Source organism: Podarcis vaucheri, assembly GCF_965113315.1.
Source record: "Podarcis vaucheri genome assembly, chromosome: 7".
Taxonomy (NCBI): Eukaryota; Metazoa; Chordata; class Lepidosauria; order Squamata; family Lacertidae; genus Podarcis; species Podarcis vaucheri.
Window position 1 is genome coordinate 8,319,874 of NC_138765.1, and position 20,421 is coordinate 8,340,294.

Below are 20,421 nucleotides of genomic sequence, written 5' to 3' on the forward strand. Positions count from 1 at the left end.
GGAATCCCGGCATGCCTTGCGGCGCCGGCAAGTAACGTTAAAAATGGGTCGCTGAGGGGGGGGGGTTGCTTTTTTTGCGTCTTCAAACTGTTTTATTTGCGTCTACAAACTTCAAATAGCGTCCTTGTGTGAAGAATAGGTGGTTAAAAACAAAGGGGAGAAACTGCCCATGGGAACTACCGCTCCCGACGTGCCTTGCGAGATAGCCCAAGTCTTTGAATTGGGACGAGTGACCCGGATGCTGAGAGGCCCGGGACCACAGCTCCCGGCATGCTTCGCGGAAAAGGGGAGAGAACTACGACTCCCGGCATGCCTCTGTGCGACTGCGCCGACCAGACGCCAGTCTGGGGATTCCCCAGGCCGCTGAAATCCCCCCTGTGAGGCAGGAGCGACGGCGGGGCAGCGGGTCGCTCTGCCCGGATTCCCCCTATGGCCCTGCGGCCCTCCAGGCCTTTCCTGTAGGCTCTCTCCCCCGCCATGGCCTCCGAAGCTGCTGCTCAGGGCGGCCCGCGGGAGCCCAAGCGGGTGGAAGGCGACGACTGGTGCGACAGCGGCCTGGGCTCCCTCAGCGAGGCTCAGCTGGGCCAGATCCAGGGGGACGCGGGCCTGGTGGGCTCTGGCGAGGGGGAGGAGGGGCCTGGGCGCCGGGCCCTGACCCCTGACCCCGGCCTCTCGGGCCCCACTGGCCCTCAGAAGGCGCTCTCAGAGGAAGAGGAGGATGACCTGGAGCGGCTGGACTCTGCCCTCGGGGACTCCCTGAGGGGGGACGAGGACGTGGGCGCCATCGTGGACGGCGTGGGGGCCGTGCGCCTCGAGAACGGGGCCTCGGCGGTGGTGGCCCCCGAGGCCTGGCTGCACCACGTGCTGGGCTTCGTCACCGAGGACGGGGACACGTACGTACAGTGGTACCTCGGGTTATATACGCTCCAGGTTACATACGCTTCAGGTTACAGACTCCGCTAACCCAGAAATAGGACCTTGGGTTAAGAACTTTGCTTCAGGATGAGAACAGAAATCGCACAGTGGCGGCACGGCGGCAGCAGGAGGCCCCTTTAGCTAAAGTGGTGCTTCAGGGTTAAGAACAGTTTCAGGTTAAGAATGGACCTCCAGAACGAATTCTTAACCCGAGGTACCACTGTAGATAGATATAGGTACAGTGGTACCTCGGGTTACATACGCTTCAGGTTACAGACTCCGCTAACCCAGAAATATTACCTCGGGTTGAGAAATTTGCTTCAGGATGAGAACAGAAATCGTGCAGCGGCGGCAGCAGGAGGCCCCTTTAGCTAAAGTGGTGCTTCAGGGTTAAGAACAGTTCCAGGTTAAGAACGGACCTCCAGAACGAATTACGTTCTTAACCCGAGGTACCACTGTAGATAGATATAGGTACAGTGGTCCTCGGGTTACATACGCTTCAGGTTACAGACTCCGCTAACCCAGAAATATTACCTCGGGTTGAGAAATTTGCTTCAGGATGAGAACAGAAATCGTGCAGCGGCGGCAGCGGGGGGCCCCATTAGCTAAAGTGGTGCTTCAGGTTAAGAACAGTTTCAGGTTAAGAACTGACCTCCGGAAGAAATTACAGTGGTGCCCCGCAAGACGAATGCCTCGCAAGACGGAAAACTCGCTAGACAAAAGAGTTTTCCGTTTTGGAGGTGCTTCGCAAAACGAATCTCCTATGGGCTTGCTTCGCAAGATGACAATGTATTGCGAGTTCCTGCTGGTTTTTTCCCCTCCCCCCCTTTTTCTAAGCCGCTTATCAGCTGGTCCGATCAGCAGATAAGCCGCTAATAGCGCTAATCCGCTAATCCGTCAATGGGCTTGCTTCGCAAGACGAAAAAACCGCTAGACGAAGAGAATCACAGAACAGATTCTCTTTGTCTTGCGAGGCACCACTGTAAGTACTTAACCCGAGGTACCACTGTTCTGTGTCGGAAGGAAACCGGCATCAGAAGGCTTTCTCATAATAGGGGGACAGAGCTGCAGATTTCCCGTCTGCCTTGGGTCTTCGATAGCTGTACCTGAGCATCAAACTCTGATGAGCCTGGGCATGCTGCTGGTTTCGATCTGTCTGCTCATGAATGAGGATTTCGGGTTTTTTGGCTCAGGAGCCTCCCTGCGCCTGTAGTGGCCGCCGATTCCGACCACCGCTACAGGCACCGGTGGCTGATGAGGCTTCTTCCAGCTGTTGTGGTCCAGGAGCTGCCTTCTGGCCTGCTCTTTTTTGCTCTGCTGACGGGAACTATCTGCTGTGATCAATTCCTTCACCTTTTTATATAAAAACACACCTGGTACGCCTAATCTGGTGACTAGGAGTTCTGTGCAGCTGAATGGATGGGCTGGTGGAGGAGTGGTCTCTCTCTCCATTCTGTCCCTGTCTGTTCGCTGGGTTCCCGTTCTTACTTTGCAGTAAACTCTGCCTCCTCCCCACAGCGTGTTTGGAAAAAGAGAGGAGTGTTTTGTTTTTTACCAGGCTGCGAAGTGGCTGGTATTTCATTTTGCATGCTGGTCACAGAGGAGGGGGCTTTTTTCCTTCTGTAGCCAGCATGAAAGCAGGTGACTTCAGAACTGGATAGTAAACTAATCAGCTGACTCAGAGCTGGATAGTAAACTAATTAGCTGACTGCTACTTTTTGTGGGCTTATTTAAATCTCAAAATTAGAACAAAGACTCGACTAGGCCTGATCAGATCCCATGCAAGCCAGTAACTACTATGTCCTCTTCTGGGGTGTTTTTTTTTGCCGGGGGGGGGGCGGTAACCCTGCAAAGTGCCCTTTTATGAGCACTGACTGTTCCGTTGACGATACTCTGTCTATTTCTAAAATAACACAAGTGAGAACTCAGATACTAATCCTATGCATACATTTGGCCTTAATTCAAGCAACAACATGTAGGGTAGAGCTGCAATTTATTTATTTTTTAAGTTTCTAAACATCTTCTGCGTTGGAGAACAGTTTGTTCTAATACAGTCCTCTGTTTGAAAACTCTGGACAGCCACAAAAAGCTGGAAGGCTGCAGCCGCTTGAGGTCTCCTTGTTTTGTATTCCCCGTCTGTGTTGGAAAATGTTTTATTTTCCCCTCTGAGCGATAAGAGACTTTTGCTCCTCTCAGCAGCCTCTGTTATTTCCTGTTGTTTCCAGAGCTCTCCACTTGGCCGTCATCCACGAGCACGAGGCCTTTCTGGATTCCATCCTGCAGTACACCCAAGGGACGGATTACCTGGATATTCAGAACGACCTCGGACAGGTTGGATTGAGGCACACTTTTGCTCTGCTCTGTTGTGGGACTCAGTTTCCCGAAGCTCGTAATGCACATCAGGAGCCTTCGCTGTAGAGAACAGCAGTCTGCACAATTACCATATTTTTCGCTCTATAAGACGCACCAGACCACAAGACGCACCTAGTTTTTGGAGGAGGAAAACAAGGAGGAAAAATATTCTGAATCTCAAAAGCCAGAACAGCAAGAGGGATCGCTGCGCAGTGAAAGCAGCAATCCCTCTTGCTGTTCTGGCTTCTGGGATAGCTGCGCAGCCTGCATTCGCTCCATAAGACACACACACATTTCCCCTTACTTTTTAGGAGGGAAAAAGTGAGTCTTATAGAGCAAAGAATATGGTATGCAGACTTAGACACCTGCTTTGGAACTTTTAAGTTAAAAAATTTCAAGGCGGCGTGCATTGAAAACAAGGTTGGAAATCTCAAAAAGAAGCAAAGGAAGGCAATTTTTTTAATATAAGTCTTAAAGCACAGAGGAGCAGTGAAACAGCAAATGAAATCAAAGTCTTCACCAGCAACCTAAAACTTAACAAAACAAAAGCAGCAGCACCACCTCTCCCAGGTTTCTCTCAGGGTAGGATTTGTTTCACCCTTAAAAGGAGAAATGCTTAGGAACATAAGAACTGCCCTATACTGACTCAGATCTTTGGTCCATCTAGGACTACAACTCCCATCATCCCTAGCTAACAGGACCAGTGGTCTGGGATGATGGGAGTTGTAGTCCCAAAACATCTGGAGGGCAGAGTTTGCCTATGCCTGATCTATCTCAGTATTGTCAGTGTGGTGTAATGGTTAGAGTGCCGGACTATGACCTTGGGAGTTCCCTTACTGCAAGAAGCAAAGCTACAGGGAACCAGGCAGAGGGCCTACTTGGTGGTGGCGCCCTCCCATCAGATGTCAAAGAGATAAACAACTACCTGACATTTAGAAGACATCTGAAGGCAGCCCTGTTCAGGGAAGTTTTTAACGTGTGACATTTTAATGTATTTTTAATCTTTGTTGGAAGCTGCCCAGAGTGGCTGGGGAAACCCAGCCAGATGGGCGGGGTACAAATAATACATTATTATTGTTATCATCATCATTGTTATATTATACTGGCTGGCAGCGACTCACCAGGATTTCAGGCAAGATTCTCTCCCAACCCTACCTGGAGATTAAACCTGGAACTGCCTGTTTGCAAGGCAGGTGCTCTACCTGAGCTTATTGCCTTTTCACTCATGATGGGAAAGGGCCTCTGGCACATGCACAGGTTCATAGGGGAGCAAGAGGTCGCTCCAATTCCTCTTCCCCGAGTCCGTATAAGACCGTCAAGGTTAAAACCAACCCGTTGTATAGTTCCTGAAAATGCTTAAGATGATGACATCTGGAAGGCCACAAGTTCCCCACCTCTGCCTTGTCATCCCAGGAGCGAGGGGCATTTTCTCATAGGCCCATATAAGTTCAGCACAAACAGTTGGGCCTGGGGAGCATTTAAGGTCCCCAACCCTAATCTGGGGTACTGTGTCCAGTTCTGGGCACCACAATTCAAGAAGGACACTGACAAACTGGAACGTGTCCAGAGGAGGGCAACCAAAATGGTCAAAGGCCTGGAAACGATGCCTTATGAGGAACGGCTAAGGGAGCTGGGCATGTTTAGCCTGGAGAAGAGGAGGTTAAGGGGTGATATGATAGCCATGTTCAAATATAGAAAAGGATGTCACATAGAGGAGGGAGAAAGGTTGTTTTCTGCTGCTCCAGAGAAGCGGACACGGAGCAATGGATCCAAACTACAAGAAAGAAGATTCCACCTAAACATTAGGAAGAACTTCCTGACAGTAAGAGCTGTTTGACAGTGGAATTTGCTGCCAAGGAGTGTGGTGGAGTCTCCTACTTTGGAGGTCTTTAAGCAGAGGCTTGACAACCATATGTCAGGAGTGCTCTGATGGTGTTTCCTGCTTGGCAGGGGGTTGGACTCGATGGCCCTTGCGGTCTATTCCAACTCTATGATTCTATGATTCTAATCTGCGGGTTGCCATCCGATTGGATTTTATTCTGATCCTGATCTGATTTGAGGATGTGTTTTAATTGATTGTCTGATTTTATGCTAATGTATTATACATTTGATGTTAGCCACTCTGAGCCCAGCTTCGGCTGGGGAGGGCAGGATATAAATAAAATTTATTATTATTATTGTTATTATTATTATTATGCAAGTGGCTCTTCTCGAACTCAGGCTCTTTCTCGTTTTCTCTTCCCTAGACAGCACTTCACATCGCAGTCATCCTGGGGGCTGCCGATTTTGTGGGCAAGCTCGTGTCGGCGGGAGCCGGTCTGTGCGTGCAGGAAAAGGGCGGCCACACCGCTTTGCACCTGGCGTGCCGAGAAGGGCAGCGGAAGTGCGCGCAGATCCTCCTGGCGCCGCACGTTGCGCAAAGGCCCTGCGAGGGGAGCGGCTTTCGGGCCCAACTGGACTGCACCAATTTCGATGGTACCTCTTCTGGGTCCTCTGGGGGAGATAGTTGCTTGGTCTCGTTGAAGTCCTCCATAATATGGAGACAGTAGGGTCTAGCGAAGAGCAGGTTTAAAATGCCAAAAGTTTCCAGTCCTTGTGAGTATTGTGGGTGGGAGAATGAGATGGATCAGCATGGATCTGCCAAACTTTAAATACTGTATTTTTTGCTCTGTAAGACTCACTTTTTCCCTCCTAAAATGTAAGGTGAGATGTGTGTATGTCTTATGGAGCGAATGCAGGCTGCGCAGCTATCCCAGAAGCCAGAACAGCAAGAGGGATTGCTGCTTTCACTGTGCAGCGATCCCTCTTGCTGTTCTGGCTTCTGAGATTCAGAATATATTTTTTTCTTGTTTTCCTCCTCCAAAAACTAGGTGCGCCTTGTGGTCTGGTGCATTTTATAGAGTGAAAAATACGCTATTTAAAATATCAGACTTGGAAGTTGACGGGCAGTTAAAGAGGAATGCATTCGTTTCCACCACTTGTGGTTGAGGATTTGCGAACTTCGTGTACTTTTGCATTATACACTTTTGCCCGTTTCCCATTTCCACCCACCCCCTTTTCCCCATCTTCTTTTGTTCCTTTTCAAGATTGTGCTGTTCCTTCCTCTTACTGCAGCGCCTACCTCAGTTTTCCCCTTAGCTTGGGAACCAAACTCTGAATTTTGCAGCAGGAACAATTCAGTTTGGAGGAATGCAAATGTATTTGATCCATATCATTTCTTAATTTGGGATTTCCACGTGCCATTTTGTGGTGGTGGTTATAAATCCGCATTACACAAGGTAGTTTCTCCATCTCAGTGCCCGGGCAGCTGCAAAACTGTGTCCCATCTCTCTTTCCGTAGGTTACACGCCCCTGCATGTTGCCGTCTTGCGGAAAGACTTGGAAGTGGTCAGTCTCTTAATCTCCGGGGGAGCTGATCTCAACAAACCGGTTAGTTTCAGAGGCGGTGGTGAAATAGACACATATAGGTGATTATCCTGCAGGAGGTATGCACGCTGTTTTCCCGTACACTTGAAAAGGAACCCTCTATGTGAGGTGTTCCCAAAGTAAAGGAAGGATTAATAAGAATACACACAGAGGCTTGAACCAGCAAGACTCTGGGAAGGGTGCGTATAATCGTGTCTGCCTCCACCCTCCGGGCCAGGTCGTTTTTTTCACAAAAGAGCTTTTTACAGAGTGTTCGTAAGAACCAATCAGATTTCTTCTGAGCATTTCAACAAACCCCACGTGGGGACAAAGTTAAGCTACAAACACTAGTTAAGCATGCATACTTTGGGGGTAAATAAATTGAGAACTACAAAGGAGTGCGTCCAGCAACCCCGGAGGTCATAAACAATCAATACACATGATAAGAAGGATGGCCAGGAGGACAGCGATCATTATCACCTTTATGTGAAACCTGTTTCCTGGCCCTAAGATTAACATCCTAAGATTAACATATCAGAAAACCTACAGCGAAGAAACTGCCCACCCAGGAGCCTGCCTGTCTAAGTGTGTACGTGACTTGTGAAGAAAGAGAAATGGAACAGGAGTGCAGAGGTGTGGACTGATCAAGAATCATATCAAAATAGTTTAAACCCAGTCAACGCAATGCTTTCATTGCTGACACAGGTGGCTTACTCTATATTTGCTATAATTCCTCATAGCAATCCCACCGGGTCACTACACTGGGTAACAACACAAAGTCATCCTTCCCCCACCAGCACCTTTAAAAAGCGTGTTGAATTAATTCACCCTGTGAACTAGCAGCAGTGGGATAAGAAGAAACACTTTTAAAAGAGGCTTTAGGAGATTAGATAAATTCATGGAGGAGAGGGTTACCAGTGACTGTTACCTATTCTGGCTCTTGTGCTCAAATGCTGCTTATGGGTTTCCCACAGGGCTCTCTCTGGTTGTTCCCTGTGAGGCCAGGATGCTGGACTAGGTCTTATCTGACACGAGTGTCCTTACCTCTGATTTTTGTCTGTGTGAGCTTCGCCCCTTTAGCATCGCCTCTTCCCCTTTGTGACTCTGCCCTTCCTTTCAAGAAGCGGTTAGTGACACTCCTGTGCCCCTTTTGCCCGCCTGCTGCCTCCCAGCTGCCTCTGACTACAACTCCCAGCAGCCCCAGCAAAGGCTGGACTACTTAATAATAATAATAATAATAATAATAATTTTTATTTATACCCCGCCCTTCCCAGCCAAGGCCGGGCCCAGGGCGGCTAACAAGCAATAATAAAAACAAGTTGAATGAATACAACTTAAAAACAAGATTAAAATACAACAATTGAAATATTGAAATATTAAAAGGCAGCCTCATCACAGGAGGAGGAAGGAAAAAGAAAGAGGGGGAGGGAATCAAATTGGCTCCAAGCCAAAGGCCAGGTGGAACAACTCTGTCTTACAGGCCCTGCGGAAAGAAATCAGATCCTGCAGGGCCCTGGTCTCATGAGACAGAGCGTTCCACCAGGCCGGGGCCAGTGTTGAAAAGGCCCTGGCTCTGGTTGAGGCTAATCTGACTTCCTTAGGGCCCGGGACCACTAGGGTGTTGCTATTTATGGACCTTGAGGCTCTCCGTGGCGCATACCGGGAGAGGCGGTCCCGTAGGTACGAGGGTCCTAGCCCGTGAAGGGCTTTAAAGGTCAAAACCAGTTAGTGGCTCAGCTGGGGCAGATCCATGGCTCCCGACGTACCTGCCAACCCCAGAGCTCCCAGCATGAGGCGCTGCGCGTCCCCTTCACCTTCTCCCGTCTTGCCGGCAGGAGCTGAGCTGTGGGCGGAGTCCTCTTCACCTGGCAGTGGAGTCTCAGAACCCAGAGGTGGTGGAGTACCTGCTGCGCGCTGGAGCGGACCCGGAGGCCCGCATGTATGTTGGCTACACCCCCATGTACAGCGCCTTGCACCGGCCCGACCAAAAGATCCCCCAGCTCTTGCGGGAGTTTGGTTCAGAGGAGCCTGACTGGGACTCGGAGGAGAGTTTGGACAGCAACAGCGAGGTGAGTTTGGGCTATCACAGCTAGCACTGTTAGAAGTTTCAACACCCACTTCCCTCTTTCAAAAAAATAAAACATCGTCTGCTTTTCTTTTTTCTTTTTATAGAATTTTTATTGGTTTTACAAAGTTTTTAAATAACAAACAAACACTTAAAAAGACAAACATACACGTATAGTTTCATACCATATTTTCATAAGCCTCTTTTCTTGGACTTCCCCTCCCCCCCCCTTTCTGCATCCCAATGTCCATAATTTTTAGCAACTCCCAATTGTTACTTCCAACCTCTGTCATCTTAGTCCTCTCTGTATTCTGACCTTATATCACTGTATCCCTTTGTCTCTGAAAACCACAACACTTTAACATTCATTAAGTTTATAATAGTCCTTAAGGTAGCTTTTAAATTTTCTCCATTCTTCTTCCACCGTCTCCTTTCGTTGGTCACGGATTCTGCCTGTCATCTCAGCCAATGTCATATAGTCCATCACTTTCATCTGCCATTCTTCCAGAGTGGGTAGATCTTGTGTCTTCCAATACTTCGCGATGAGTATTCTTGCTGCTGTTGTGGCATACATGAAAAAAGTTCTGTCCCCTTTTGACACCAATTGGCCGACAATGCCCAAGAGAAAGGCCTCTGGCTTTTTAGGAAAAGTACATTTAAGTACCTTTTTCATTTCATTATAGATCATTTCCCAGAAAGCCTTAATCTTCGGGCACGTCCACCAGAGGTGATAGAAGGTACCTTCAGTCTCTCTACATTTCCAACATTTATTATCGGGCAAATGGTAAATTTTTGTCAGCTTGACTGGAGTCATGTACCACCTATAAACCATTTTCATAATATTTTCCTTTAGGGCATTACATGCCGTGAATTTAATACCGGTGTTCCATAACCATTCCCAGTCAGCTGACATGATATTGTGCCCAACATCCTGTGCCCACTTGATCATAACCGATTTGACTGTTTCGTCCTGTGTACTCCATTTCAGCAACAAGTTATACATTCTAGATAAAATCTTAGTGTTGGGTTCTAATAACTCAGTTTCTAGTTTTGATTTTTCCACCTGGAAGCCAATTTTCCTATCCTGTTTAAAAAACTCCATTATTTGACGGTATTGAAACCAATTTTGTACTTTATGTTTCAATTTCTCATGGCTTTGTAGTTTAAGCTTATCTCCATCCTGTTCCAAAATTTCCCAATACTTCGGCCATCCGACCTCCATATTGAGTTTCTTCACTGCTTTAGCCTCCACTGGTGACACCCATCTAGGGGTTTTGTTTTCCAACAGATCTTTATATCTTATCCAAACATTATATAGTGCTTTCCTAACAATATGATTTTTAAAGGCACTATTAACTTTGTCATACCATAAATATGCATGCCAACCAAAAGCATTGTTAAAACCCTCCAGATCCAAAATGTCCGTATTCTCGAGGAGCATCCATTCTTTCAGCCAGCAAAAAGCTGCTGCCTCATAGTACAATTTTAAGTCCGGCAGGGCAAAACCCCCTCTTTCTTTTGCATCTGTCAATATTTTAAATTTAATTCTGGGCTTTTTGCCCTGCCAGACAAATTTCGAAATATCTTTCTGCCACCTCTTGAAACATTCCATCTTGTCAAGAATCTGCAAGGTCTGAAACAAAAATAGCATTCTAGGCAATACATTCATTTTAATCACCGCAATTCGGCCTAACATTGACAATTTCAAATTTGACCATATTTCTAGATCTTTTTTGATTTCTGACCAACATTTTTCATAATTGTCCTTATACAAATTCACATTTTTAGATGTCAAATAAACCCCTAGGTATTTCACCTTCTTAACCACTGTCAGCCCTGTCTCTTCTTGGAATTTCTCCTTTTCCATGTCTGTTAAGTTTTTTCCTAAAACTTTGGTTTTTTGTTTATTCAACTTAAATCCAGCTACCTGGCCAAACTGTTGTATTATTTCTAAAACCTTTTTCGTACTAGTGATTGGCTCTTGTAAAGTCAGTACTAAGTCATCTGCAAACGCTCTTAACTTGTAATGTTTAGCTCCGACCTGCACTCCTTTAACCTGCTGGTCATTCCTTATCATATTCAGCAACACCTCCAGAACTGAAATAAAAAGTAATGGGGAAATTGGGCACCCCTGTCGTGTTCCTTTTTCTATCTTAAGTTCCTCAGTTACTACGTTGTTTACAATCAATTTAGCCTTTTGTTCAGAATATACTGCAGCCATACCATTCTCAAAACCTTGGCCTACCCCCATCCCATGCAGGTTCTTCATCATAAAGCTCCAAGAAATATTATCAAAGGCTTTCTCCGCGTCCACAAAAATCAATACTGCTTTAGTGTTTATATTCACCTCTAGCTTTTCCAAAATGTCTATTACATTCCTTACATTGTCTGCCAGGTGTCTTTTAGGGAGAAAGCCTGCTTGGTTCTTATGAATCCTTTCCATCAACACTCTTTTAAATCTTTTTGCCAAAATATCTGCAAAAATTTTATAATCCACATTAAGTAGTGATATTGGGCGGTAGTTCTTCAGTTGAGTCTTTTCAGTCTCTGACTTTGGTATGAGTGAAATATATGCTTCTTTCCACGATTCAGGTGCCTTCTTTCCCTCAAGGATCTCATTACAAACTTATTTTAATGGTTGAGTCAACCATTCCTTCAACAATTTGTAATATCTAGAAGTCAGTCCATCTGGTCCTGGAGATTTGCCCAGTTGCATGTTCTGAATGGCGGCCTCTATCTCTTGTTCTGTTATTCTCTGGTTCAGATCCATCTTACTTTGATGAGAGATTTTTTGTAATCCATATTTATCAAGGAATTTGTCTATATCTTCTTCATTTTGCGAACCTTGAGTATATAGCTTTTTAAAATAACTCAGAAAACAGTTTCTAATTTCATTAGGTTTGGATATATTCTTTCCATCCACTTCTAGGCTTGTAACCGTATTCAATTTCTGCCTTTTCTTCAATTGCCATGCCAGAAGTTTGCCACATTTATTTGCTGATTCAAATATCTTTTGTTTCATTTGTTTTATCTTCCATTCAATCTCTTGGTTCATCAATTCCATATATTGTGTTTGATATAACTTGATCTCTCTTAGAATCTCCTGGGACTTTGGTTTTGTTCTTAATTTTTTCTCTCCTTCCTTTATCTTTTCCAAAATCTTTTCTTTTTTCTCATTTTGTTTTTTTCTCTTTATTGAATTTTGTTGAATCAAGAAGCCTCTCATCACTGCTTTACTTGCGTCCCAGATCACTCTCTTTTCCACGTCGGTCCTCAAATTTATTTCAAAGTAGTCTTTTAGGGTTTTTTGGGCCTTCATAAGGATCTCCTTATCTCGAAAGAGGGTGTCATTCATTCTCCATCTGAATTGACCAGTTGTTGTAAGTTTCATCTCCATCCTCACGGCATTATGGTCGGAGCAAGTTTTTGGGCAGATTTCCACCTTCTTAACCTTTGGAGCCATACCACTAGTAATCCAAATTTGATCGATTCTGGTCCAGGTCATCATTGCTTGAGAGAAAAAGGTTCCCTCTCTCTCCAGAGGGTTCCTTGTTCTCCATATATCTATCAAATCCATGTTTTCCGTCATTTCGAAAAAAGTCTTAGGAAGTCTCCCTTCCTTGCTAACTGTTAGTCTTTGTGCCTTGTCCATGTTAGTGGAGACCACACCATTCATGTCTCCCATGATTATCATATTGTAATCCAGATAGTCCATCAGAGTTTCATGAAGTCTCTTAAAGAAGTCAGATTTACCTTCATTTGGTGCATAGATTCCCACAACTAAAAATTTTTCTCCTTGTACTTGTATCTCCACTGCCAGATATCTCCCTTGTTCATCTTTAAATATCATTTTTGGGGCCCATTTCTCTTTCACATATATTACAACTCCTCTTTTCTTAACTTTATCTGATGCAATAAATTCTTGTCCTAGTCTTTTATTTATAAGTAGTCTTCTATGGGCTCTAGTTATGTGAGTTTCTTGTAGACATATCAAGTCCAGTTGTTCTCTGTTCAAAATATGAAACACTTGTCTTCTCTTCAGAGGCCCATTAAGTCCATTACAATTCCAACTAAGGAATTGCAGAGCCATCTTATTATTTTTCTGAAGCTCCTCCAACAGCTCCAAGTTGTTGCTCTTCTTCTGATGGTGGTGGTTTTTGTCCAAACGAGAGATTCAGAATGTCTAGTACTCTCCTCTGTTCTGCAAGTACGTCCACTGTCCCCTTCTGTAGGTCCTCCTGATTTCTTGCCAAAAATTTGTCCTTGTCTTGAATAGTCTTTATCTTCACCTTCTTTCCCCTGTAATCAAATGACAGTCCTTGTGGAAATTCCCACCTAAAACGGATAGAGTTTTTCTTCAGCAGAAGAGCCAAATCCTTGTAGAAGTTTCTTAAATCCAGAATATATTTTGGAATATCTTTGAAGATCTGTATAGCTGAGTTTCCAATTTGCAAGGCCTTTTCAAAGTGTAGTCCTAATATTTTGTCTCTTTCGTCCTTGGATCTAAATGTAATCAGGCAATCTCTCGGGGTCTTTCTGTCCTGCTTTTTGCCCAGTCTGAAAGCTGTTGTAATTTTGAATTCGTCTTCTTCAAGATCCCAGCAGTCAACAAACTCCCGTGTCAGATATTCCGCGAGATTGTCTCTTTCATTCTCTGGAATCAATCTTAATTTTAAGTTTCTCTCTTTTCTCTGTAACTCCCACAAGGCCAAAGTTGCGTCGTGTTCATAAACCTTCTTAGCGATCGGCTCTAATTTCTCTTGTGTCCCTTCAGCAGTAGCTTTGGCATCTTCAGCAATTTTACGCGTGGTAGCATTTTCCTCCACCAATTTATTTATTGATTCTGTATTCTGGTTTAGTCTTACTGATATTTCTGTTAATTTTTGTGTATTTTCTGAAGTCTGTTTTGTCAGAGACTCCAAAGATTGATTTATTTTAAGCAGGGCTTCTGTCACGGCATCCATAGAGACAGCCGTCCCTTTTTCTTGTCCTGTTGTTCCTGCAGATCCAGTAGTTACGCCTGAAATTGAGCCTCTTTTCTTTGTCTGTTGCTGCAGCTGTTGTTGTTGTTGTTGCTTGGTCTTGGCTCTTGTAACTATCTCTTCTTGTGAGCCACTCATGTCAAGGTCGTTTCCCACGGGAGCTATTCCCCGTTGGAAAATTCCACTGTCCCAAGCTGTGCCAAGTTTTACTTTACCCTCTAGGGGGAGCAAATCAAAATGGCCAAAAATAAAATGTCCAAGTACAAAGACAAAGGAGAATATCCAAGGATGTAAAAAGAAAAGTTTTTTAACACAGTTAAAGCAAGTATAACTGGAGGCTTGTAGCTACAAATTGCCACAGTTTCCCAATATATACTGTTTCATCTTGTGATGTACTGTAGCCAGGCACTGTATAAACTTTGTATCGCAGTATCACTTTTACAGGAGGAAGTCAGTTCAGTGTCCTATTGTCCTAAAAGGCAGACCGTTTCATACTTTTGTTAACTGAGACAGCAGAGGATTTTTACTGTAAATAGGTCGTGCAGTTACTAAAGTCTCTTTCACCTCCCCTCTGCCCTGCTAGCTAGAGGGGAGATCTAAGGTCTGAGTGTCCGGTTTAGTTATATAAAAGCAAGTTTCAACGGATGCAGATTTAGAGTTCCGTTGCTTTCACTTTCATGCAGTCGGGGGGAGGGAGACTTCCTTGATTTAACCTCCCCGCTTTTAGTCCGATTTTCAGAATTTGAAGGGTCCCAATTGTTTTCAGTTCCTACTCACGGGAATTCAGTCCAAATTTTCTTTCAGGAAGAAATCGGCGCTCTCCGCTTATGGCGACGCGGCTTCACTCCGCAGGCTGGGTGACGACTCTCAGCACCGCGCTCACTCCCGATGCCGCTCCGTAGCCTTTAAAAAGGCTCTTTCGCAGTACCGGGGGGCGCAAAGGTGCCCACCGAATCTCCTTGTTCTCAGGCTTCAGCGCCTGAGATTTTAGGGGTCCCCCGCTCGCCGTAGCGGGTAAGACCCGAACTTGCGGAGCAGTCCTTCTCCGGAGCTCGGAGGTAGGACCGCCATTAAGCGCTGGCACCGACCGGAAGTCCGCTTTTCACCCCTGGGCAATTTAAGGTCCTACCCCTTTCACGACCGGAAGTCGTCTGCTTTTCACCCCTGGGCAATTCGGCTCCAGGGACCACGCATTCGCTCCATAAGATGCACAGACATTTGCCCAGCTTTTCCATTTCTGGTAGTCATTTACACCTCCAGTTCCCACCCCCACCCCACCCCGATACCCCATTGCCTCTTAGTGTTAGGATATTTCCGTTCCACCTTAAGCACGATGTTTGTGTCACAGCCTGCGTATTTCCTGTTTTCACAGGATGTTTCTGTTGTGTCTTTGCTTTCGTTTCTCTCTGTGTCGGAGACACTGGCGCAAATTCTAAAAACCCTGCTCTTTAAATCCTGGCCGTTGACCCTTGAGCTGTGGGCTTTCAGGACCCTCCCCTATTCCTGTAACCGCACTCTGCTATAAATGCTGAATTTTAATTGCTGCAACCTGCCCTGGTGAAGGGCAGTCAGTGAATTCAACGGTGATAGTGACCTTTGCTCCCCACAGTCTGTGAGAGTAAAATGGACGGTGCTTTTTTGGTTTTTGCTCTGTTTTGCTTGGTGGGGGATGAGTGTTCAGACCCCTGGGCTCTCATTTGTGGGGTGCCTCAGGGTTCTATCCTCTCCCCCCATGCTTTTCAACATCTACATGCAGCCACTGGGAGAGATCATCGGGGGTTTGGGCTGGATGTTCATCAGTATGCAGATGACACCCAGCTCTACCTCTCTTTCAAATCAGAACCAGTGAAGGTGGTGAAGGTCCTGTGTGTGAGTGTCTGGAGGCGGTTGGAGGATGGATGGCAGCTAACAGATTGAGGTTGAATCCTGACAAGACAAAAGTACTGTTTTGGGGGGACAGGAGGTGGGCAGGTGTGGAGGACTCCCTGGTCCTGAATGGGGTAACTGTGCCCCTGAAGGACCAGGTGCGCAGCCTGGGAGTCATTCTGGACTGACAGCTGTCCATGGAGGCGCAGGTCAATTCTGTGTCCAGGGCAGCTATTTATCAGCTCCATCTAGTACACAGGCTGAGACCCTACCTGCCCTCAGACTGTCTCACCAGAGTGGTGCATGCTCTGGTTATTGCCCGCTTGGACTACTGCAATGCGCTCTATGTGGGGCTACCTTTGAAGGTGACCGGGAAACTACAACTAATCCAGAATGTGGCAGCTAGCCTGGTGACTGGGAGTGGCCGCTGAGATCATATAACACCGGTCTTGAAAGACCTACATTGGCTCCCAGTATGTTTCCGAGCACAATTCAAAGTGTTGGTGCTGACTTTTAAGGAGCGTCTCCACCCCCATTGTTCTGCCTGGACACTGAGGTCCAGCTCCGAGGGCCTTCTGGCGGTTTCCTCACTGCAAGAAGCCAAGTTACAGGGAACCAGGCAGAGGGCCTTCTCAGTAGTGGCACCTGCCCTGTGGAACACCCTCCCACCAGCTGTCAAAGAGAAAAACAACTACCAGGCTTTTAGAAGACATCTGAAGGCAGCCCTGTTTAGGGAAGCTTTTAACATCTGATTAATTATTAATACTTTGTTGGAAGCTGCCCAGAGTGGCTGGGGAAACCCACCCAGATGGGCAGGTTATAAATAATATCTTATTATTATTATTATTATTATTATTATTATTATTATTATTATTATTATTCCCAGGAGGAATATGATGACATCGTGATCAACCGCGGCCTTTAGAAGACCAGGCAAGGGGTCCACTTCATCTCCCAGGCTGTGTTCCGTTAACCATGCCTCCGCCTCTGGCAGCCAGCTGTGGTTTCTGTAGCAACTGCATTCTTCACTGTGAGCTAGATCTGACTTATTTATAGGAGCTGGGGAAGGGGCTGGGGAGGGAGCTGCGTCGTCCGCCGAAGAGAGCGCTCCCTTAGCTCCATTCCAATTTACGCTCCATTATTGGTTTGTTTTCCTGTCTGTTCCCAAAGTTCTGATGACTTCTGTTTTTTGTTTGATGTCCGGAATAATAATAATAAAAAAAAGGTTTGTATTGGGGGCACCTGATCATAGCTGCTTTGGCACCTCTGAAACGAGTACCCCGTAGGTTTGAATTCTTCCCCGCTACCTCAATCCCTGCTAGCCTGAAAGATAGGAATGAGCTAAACCATATCTCGGTGTCATCAAATGCACTTCTGAGCTGAGTGGTGTGTGTCTCTGATTCCAGACCCAAAATCTGGATGTTCTACATTGCCTCGAGTTCTGTTTTAAAACACCTCTTTTGTTGTGTTTGGGGGGTTTGGGCAGGGTTTTGGCCCGGGTTAGGATTCAGCCACCCCCGGCTTAACCCACTAGATCTTACAGTAGCGATGACTCAAGATTGATAGGTGCATATATATGTACACACACCTCTTCCACCGTGGAAACCTTTGCAGGAAATGCCTTCTCTCTGCAACCCAGCTTCCTCGTGAATTTATTTCTTTTTAGGTTCCCTGGTGTTCGTTTGCTCAAACCTCGCTTTTATGGCTCTTCTCCTGCCTGTACATTGAGCCTCGTTTAGGTTGGGAATGGGTGGGGCCAGAAGACAGGGGGTGAGAGTAAGAACAGGTTGTGGCAACTTCCCTTCCCCCCTCCCTCCTGTAGATGGACCAGGACTGAAGGAGAGCTCCTCCAATCAGGTGGTGCTTGTATGTCCTTTGTCCCTCCTGCCACTGAGAAACCAGCCAGTCGCCTCCACTTCCAGGCTTACGACCACTTTCCCCTCCTCTTCATCCTAAACATGAACTGCTATTGTGCCCTGAGCCATCTTCTGCAGCCTGTAAGAGCCTCCCTGCGCCAGCTTACCCATTTGCCCCCCCTTACCCCCTGCCCACAATTGCCCTCTTTAACCTCCCTCCCAAGGCTGCAGCTTGCGGACAGCAATCTTTCCCATCCCTCTGCCCAGCCAATGCCTTGAATCATCTCTGGGCAAGTGGGGAAGATGTGGGCAGGCTGCCGGGCCATTGAGCTTTCCAGGAACTGGGTCACTAAGACCCAGGGACCCTGGATTCCTTCCTCTTTCTGGGTTTACTGCTGCTGCCCACGCTGTACTCCTGGTTCGTGCTATTGCGCCGCCTCATCCTGCCCCCTTTTGCCCTCTTCTGCCACAGTTTGAGCACCACATTCAGGAGTGGGGAAGAAGAAGTTTTCTTTAGTTGCCTAGTGGCCATGAGGTTACCAGCCTCATGTTAAGGCAAGGCCAGACTGATACTGCCATAGCTTTTGGTTCTGACTCCCGTGTGAAAGCCCCTTGTTTGTGATTTTCAGTTGGGGAATGGGGGGTCTTCTGTTTCTCTCTGTAGGAGAGGAAGCTTCTCCTGTTCCCTTAGAACTGAAGCTGTGTCCTGGTGGGTGGCAGCCTTGCATGGGGCAAGGGACCCTTCCCTTCCCACAGACAGCCAAAAGGGTCTGCCTTCGGGTACAGCCAGCTGCTCAAATCACACCCGGCTCTTTTGAGCTTCCCAAAGGCGATTGGACTCCCAACTCCCATCATCAGCAATGGGTGAGGATGATGGGAGTTGTAGTCCAACGCTCTCTGGGCACCCTTGGACCGAAGACGGCTGCTTCAAGCATGTTTCAAATGAAATGCCCATCAGGAGGCCGGTGGTCCTGGACGTTTCTCCCCGAGACCACAGTTTTCTCTTGATTTCTAGCTGCTCTCAAGTCAAAAAGGGGGTGCAGAGCATCTCTGGCAGCTTCCACCCAGCCGCCTTTGTGTCATTTGTGGCTTAGTTTTGCTAGCTCTAGCGGAAGTCTGAGGTTCCACTTCCTCTTTCTAGCAGTGCTCCGTTTTGCTGCGGTGTCTCAGCAACCGGTGGGCTCAGCCCCTTCTCTCTCTCCCTCTCCCCATATCTCTGCCTACATATGCAGAGTGTTGCATCGCTCTCAATGAATGTCACAGGTTGCTTTCTCAATATGCTCTGCTAGTGGCAATGGGGCCGGGGGTAATGGCAGCATGTGGCGTTCTGCACCCCAGAAAGCAGCGAGAGGCGGGCAGGTGGGGGGGGGGAAGCTCAGCTGCAAGGTGAAAAGGGAAGTTATAAGTAGTCCTGGCTGTGTCAGTCTAGGAGGAGGTTGGGATTTGCATCGTACCGAGAGGTTGGAATTTGGATCTGGGTAAGGACTGAGTGAGAGCAAGTTGTGGGGGGCGAGGTGGGGGTTTCGTAAAGGGTGCCGGTGTCTGGAGCTGGCAGCATGGCCCACCGCAGCTGGTGGGTCAATTTTGCCCACATCTGATAAGCAGATTTTTTTTGCAGTCACGCCATCCACTTTTCCTGTGGCTCAGCAATGTGCCCTCTCATTGGAGCTGCTATTTAAATACATATATATATAGTACCATATGTGTCTTCAACGAAAGGAGGAAATCCAGTCCCATCTTATGTACATACTTGATTTCTTCCACTTGCAAACCCTGTCTGAAGGAACTGATTGCTCTTGGCTTCCACGAGGCTGGGTGATTCGTTTCGTAGCTACAGTGTGGTTCTCCTGTGATCTGTTTTAATCTGTGTCTGTGACGGAGTTCTGTCTCTCTGCCTTCCATGTGTCTGTTGTATTATGTAGGTCTCTCTGGCCCTGATCAGATTAAAAGCTATGGATTTCTGTGTGGCTTTTTATTCATTCTCTCTCACTCTCTCTTTTGAGGAAGGAGGGCTCTGCGTGGATGGAGGAAGCTGATACTTGTTGCATTCAAACCCCCCTCGCCCAACAAGGACAAAATATAGGATGATTGTACATAACACATCCTAATCAGGCATCGAGGGAAGGCTAGTTGTCTGCCATCAACACCTAGATCAGCCTTTCTCAACCTGTGGGTCCCCAGATGTTGTTGAACTACAACTCCCATCACCCCTAGCTAGCAAGGCCAGAGCTCAGGGATGATGGGAGTTGTAGTCCAACAACATCTGGGGACCCACAGGTTGAGAAAGGCTGATCTAGATCATCATTTCCCAAACTTGGGTCTCCAGCTGTTTTTGGACTACAACTCCCATCATCCCTAGCCAGCAGGACAGTGGTCAGGGATGATGGGAGTTGTAGTCCAAAAACAGCTGGAGGCCCAAGTTTGGGGAACACTGATCTAGAGGACCATTGGTTTCCCCCTCATTGCTTCCTGGGTGAGGCATCAAGAGTTTCTCTCTAGTATTAGCAAAGTCTTCACCCTAAGGTGCCAGCGTGGGTTCTACAACATTAAAAACGGTTGAAACAATTTACTGTCGCAAAAATAAGACAGGTCCTAAAAATATACCTCTCGGGTGTCAAAAGCCAGAGTAAACGTTGTTAAAAAGCCAGGCTTAGAGATTATTTCTAACAGTGGGCAAGCTTTGTCATATAACTTAACCGAGTAAAGGAGATTCTCTGGCAAAGTAAAGTGTTGCAATCTTCCTTTGGGAAACCTTTGCAGGTTGATTGTCTTTCTGCCCAGTTGCAAAGGCGCAGGAGCCCTGCTGGAATGTGCGGCAACCTCAGTCTCGGCCACATGCCAATTCAGTTGAAATCTGAAACCCCATTGTTGTGTCCATGTTCAAGAGATCAAAGAGGGTGTGTATACGAGGGTGGCAACACGAGAGCGGGGCCTCCTCTGCAGTGGCTCCCCGTCTGTGGAATGCTCTCCCCAGGGATGT

The 20,421-nt window shown here is 46.8% G+C and overlaps 1 protein-coding gene across 1 annotated transcript; it reads left to right on the forward strand.

Moving 5' to 3' along the window:
* The first annotated feature begins 37 nt into the window (after positions 1 to 37).
* On the forward strand, positions 38 to 19,402 carry NFKBIB (NFKB inhibitor beta). Its single transcript, XM_082231274.1, has 6 exons — positions 38 to 893; positions 3,141 to 3,246; positions 5,514 to 5,742; positions 6,608 to 6,696; positions 8,508 to 8,741; positions 16,472 to 19,402. The coding sequence occupies exons 1-6, from the start codon at positions 478 to 480 to the stop codon at positions 16,508 to 16,510; spliced, it is 1,113 nt and encodes a 370-aa protein (XP_082087400.1). The 5' UTR covers positions 38 to 477; the 3' UTR covers positions 16,511 to 19,402.
* The last annotated feature ends 1,019 nt before the right edge of the window (positions 19,403 to 20,421 follow it).

What these genes read in the sequence shown, in the direction of transcription:
- NFKBIB (XM_082231274.1), top strand. Translation starts at nt 478, where the DNA reads ATGGCCTCCGAAGCTGCTGCTCAGGGCGGCCCGCGGGAGCCCAAGCGG. An exon ending in GTCACCGAGGACGGGGACAC is followed by an intron (nt 894 to 3,140) that starts GTACGTACAGTG and finishes TGTTGTTTCCAG; the next exon opens with AGCTCTCCACTTGGCCGTCA. An exon ending in GAGCTGATCTCAACAAACCG is followed by an intron (nt 6,697 to 8,507) that starts GTTAGTTTCAGA and finishes TCTTGCCGGCAG; the next exon opens with GAGCTGAGCTGTGGGCGGAG.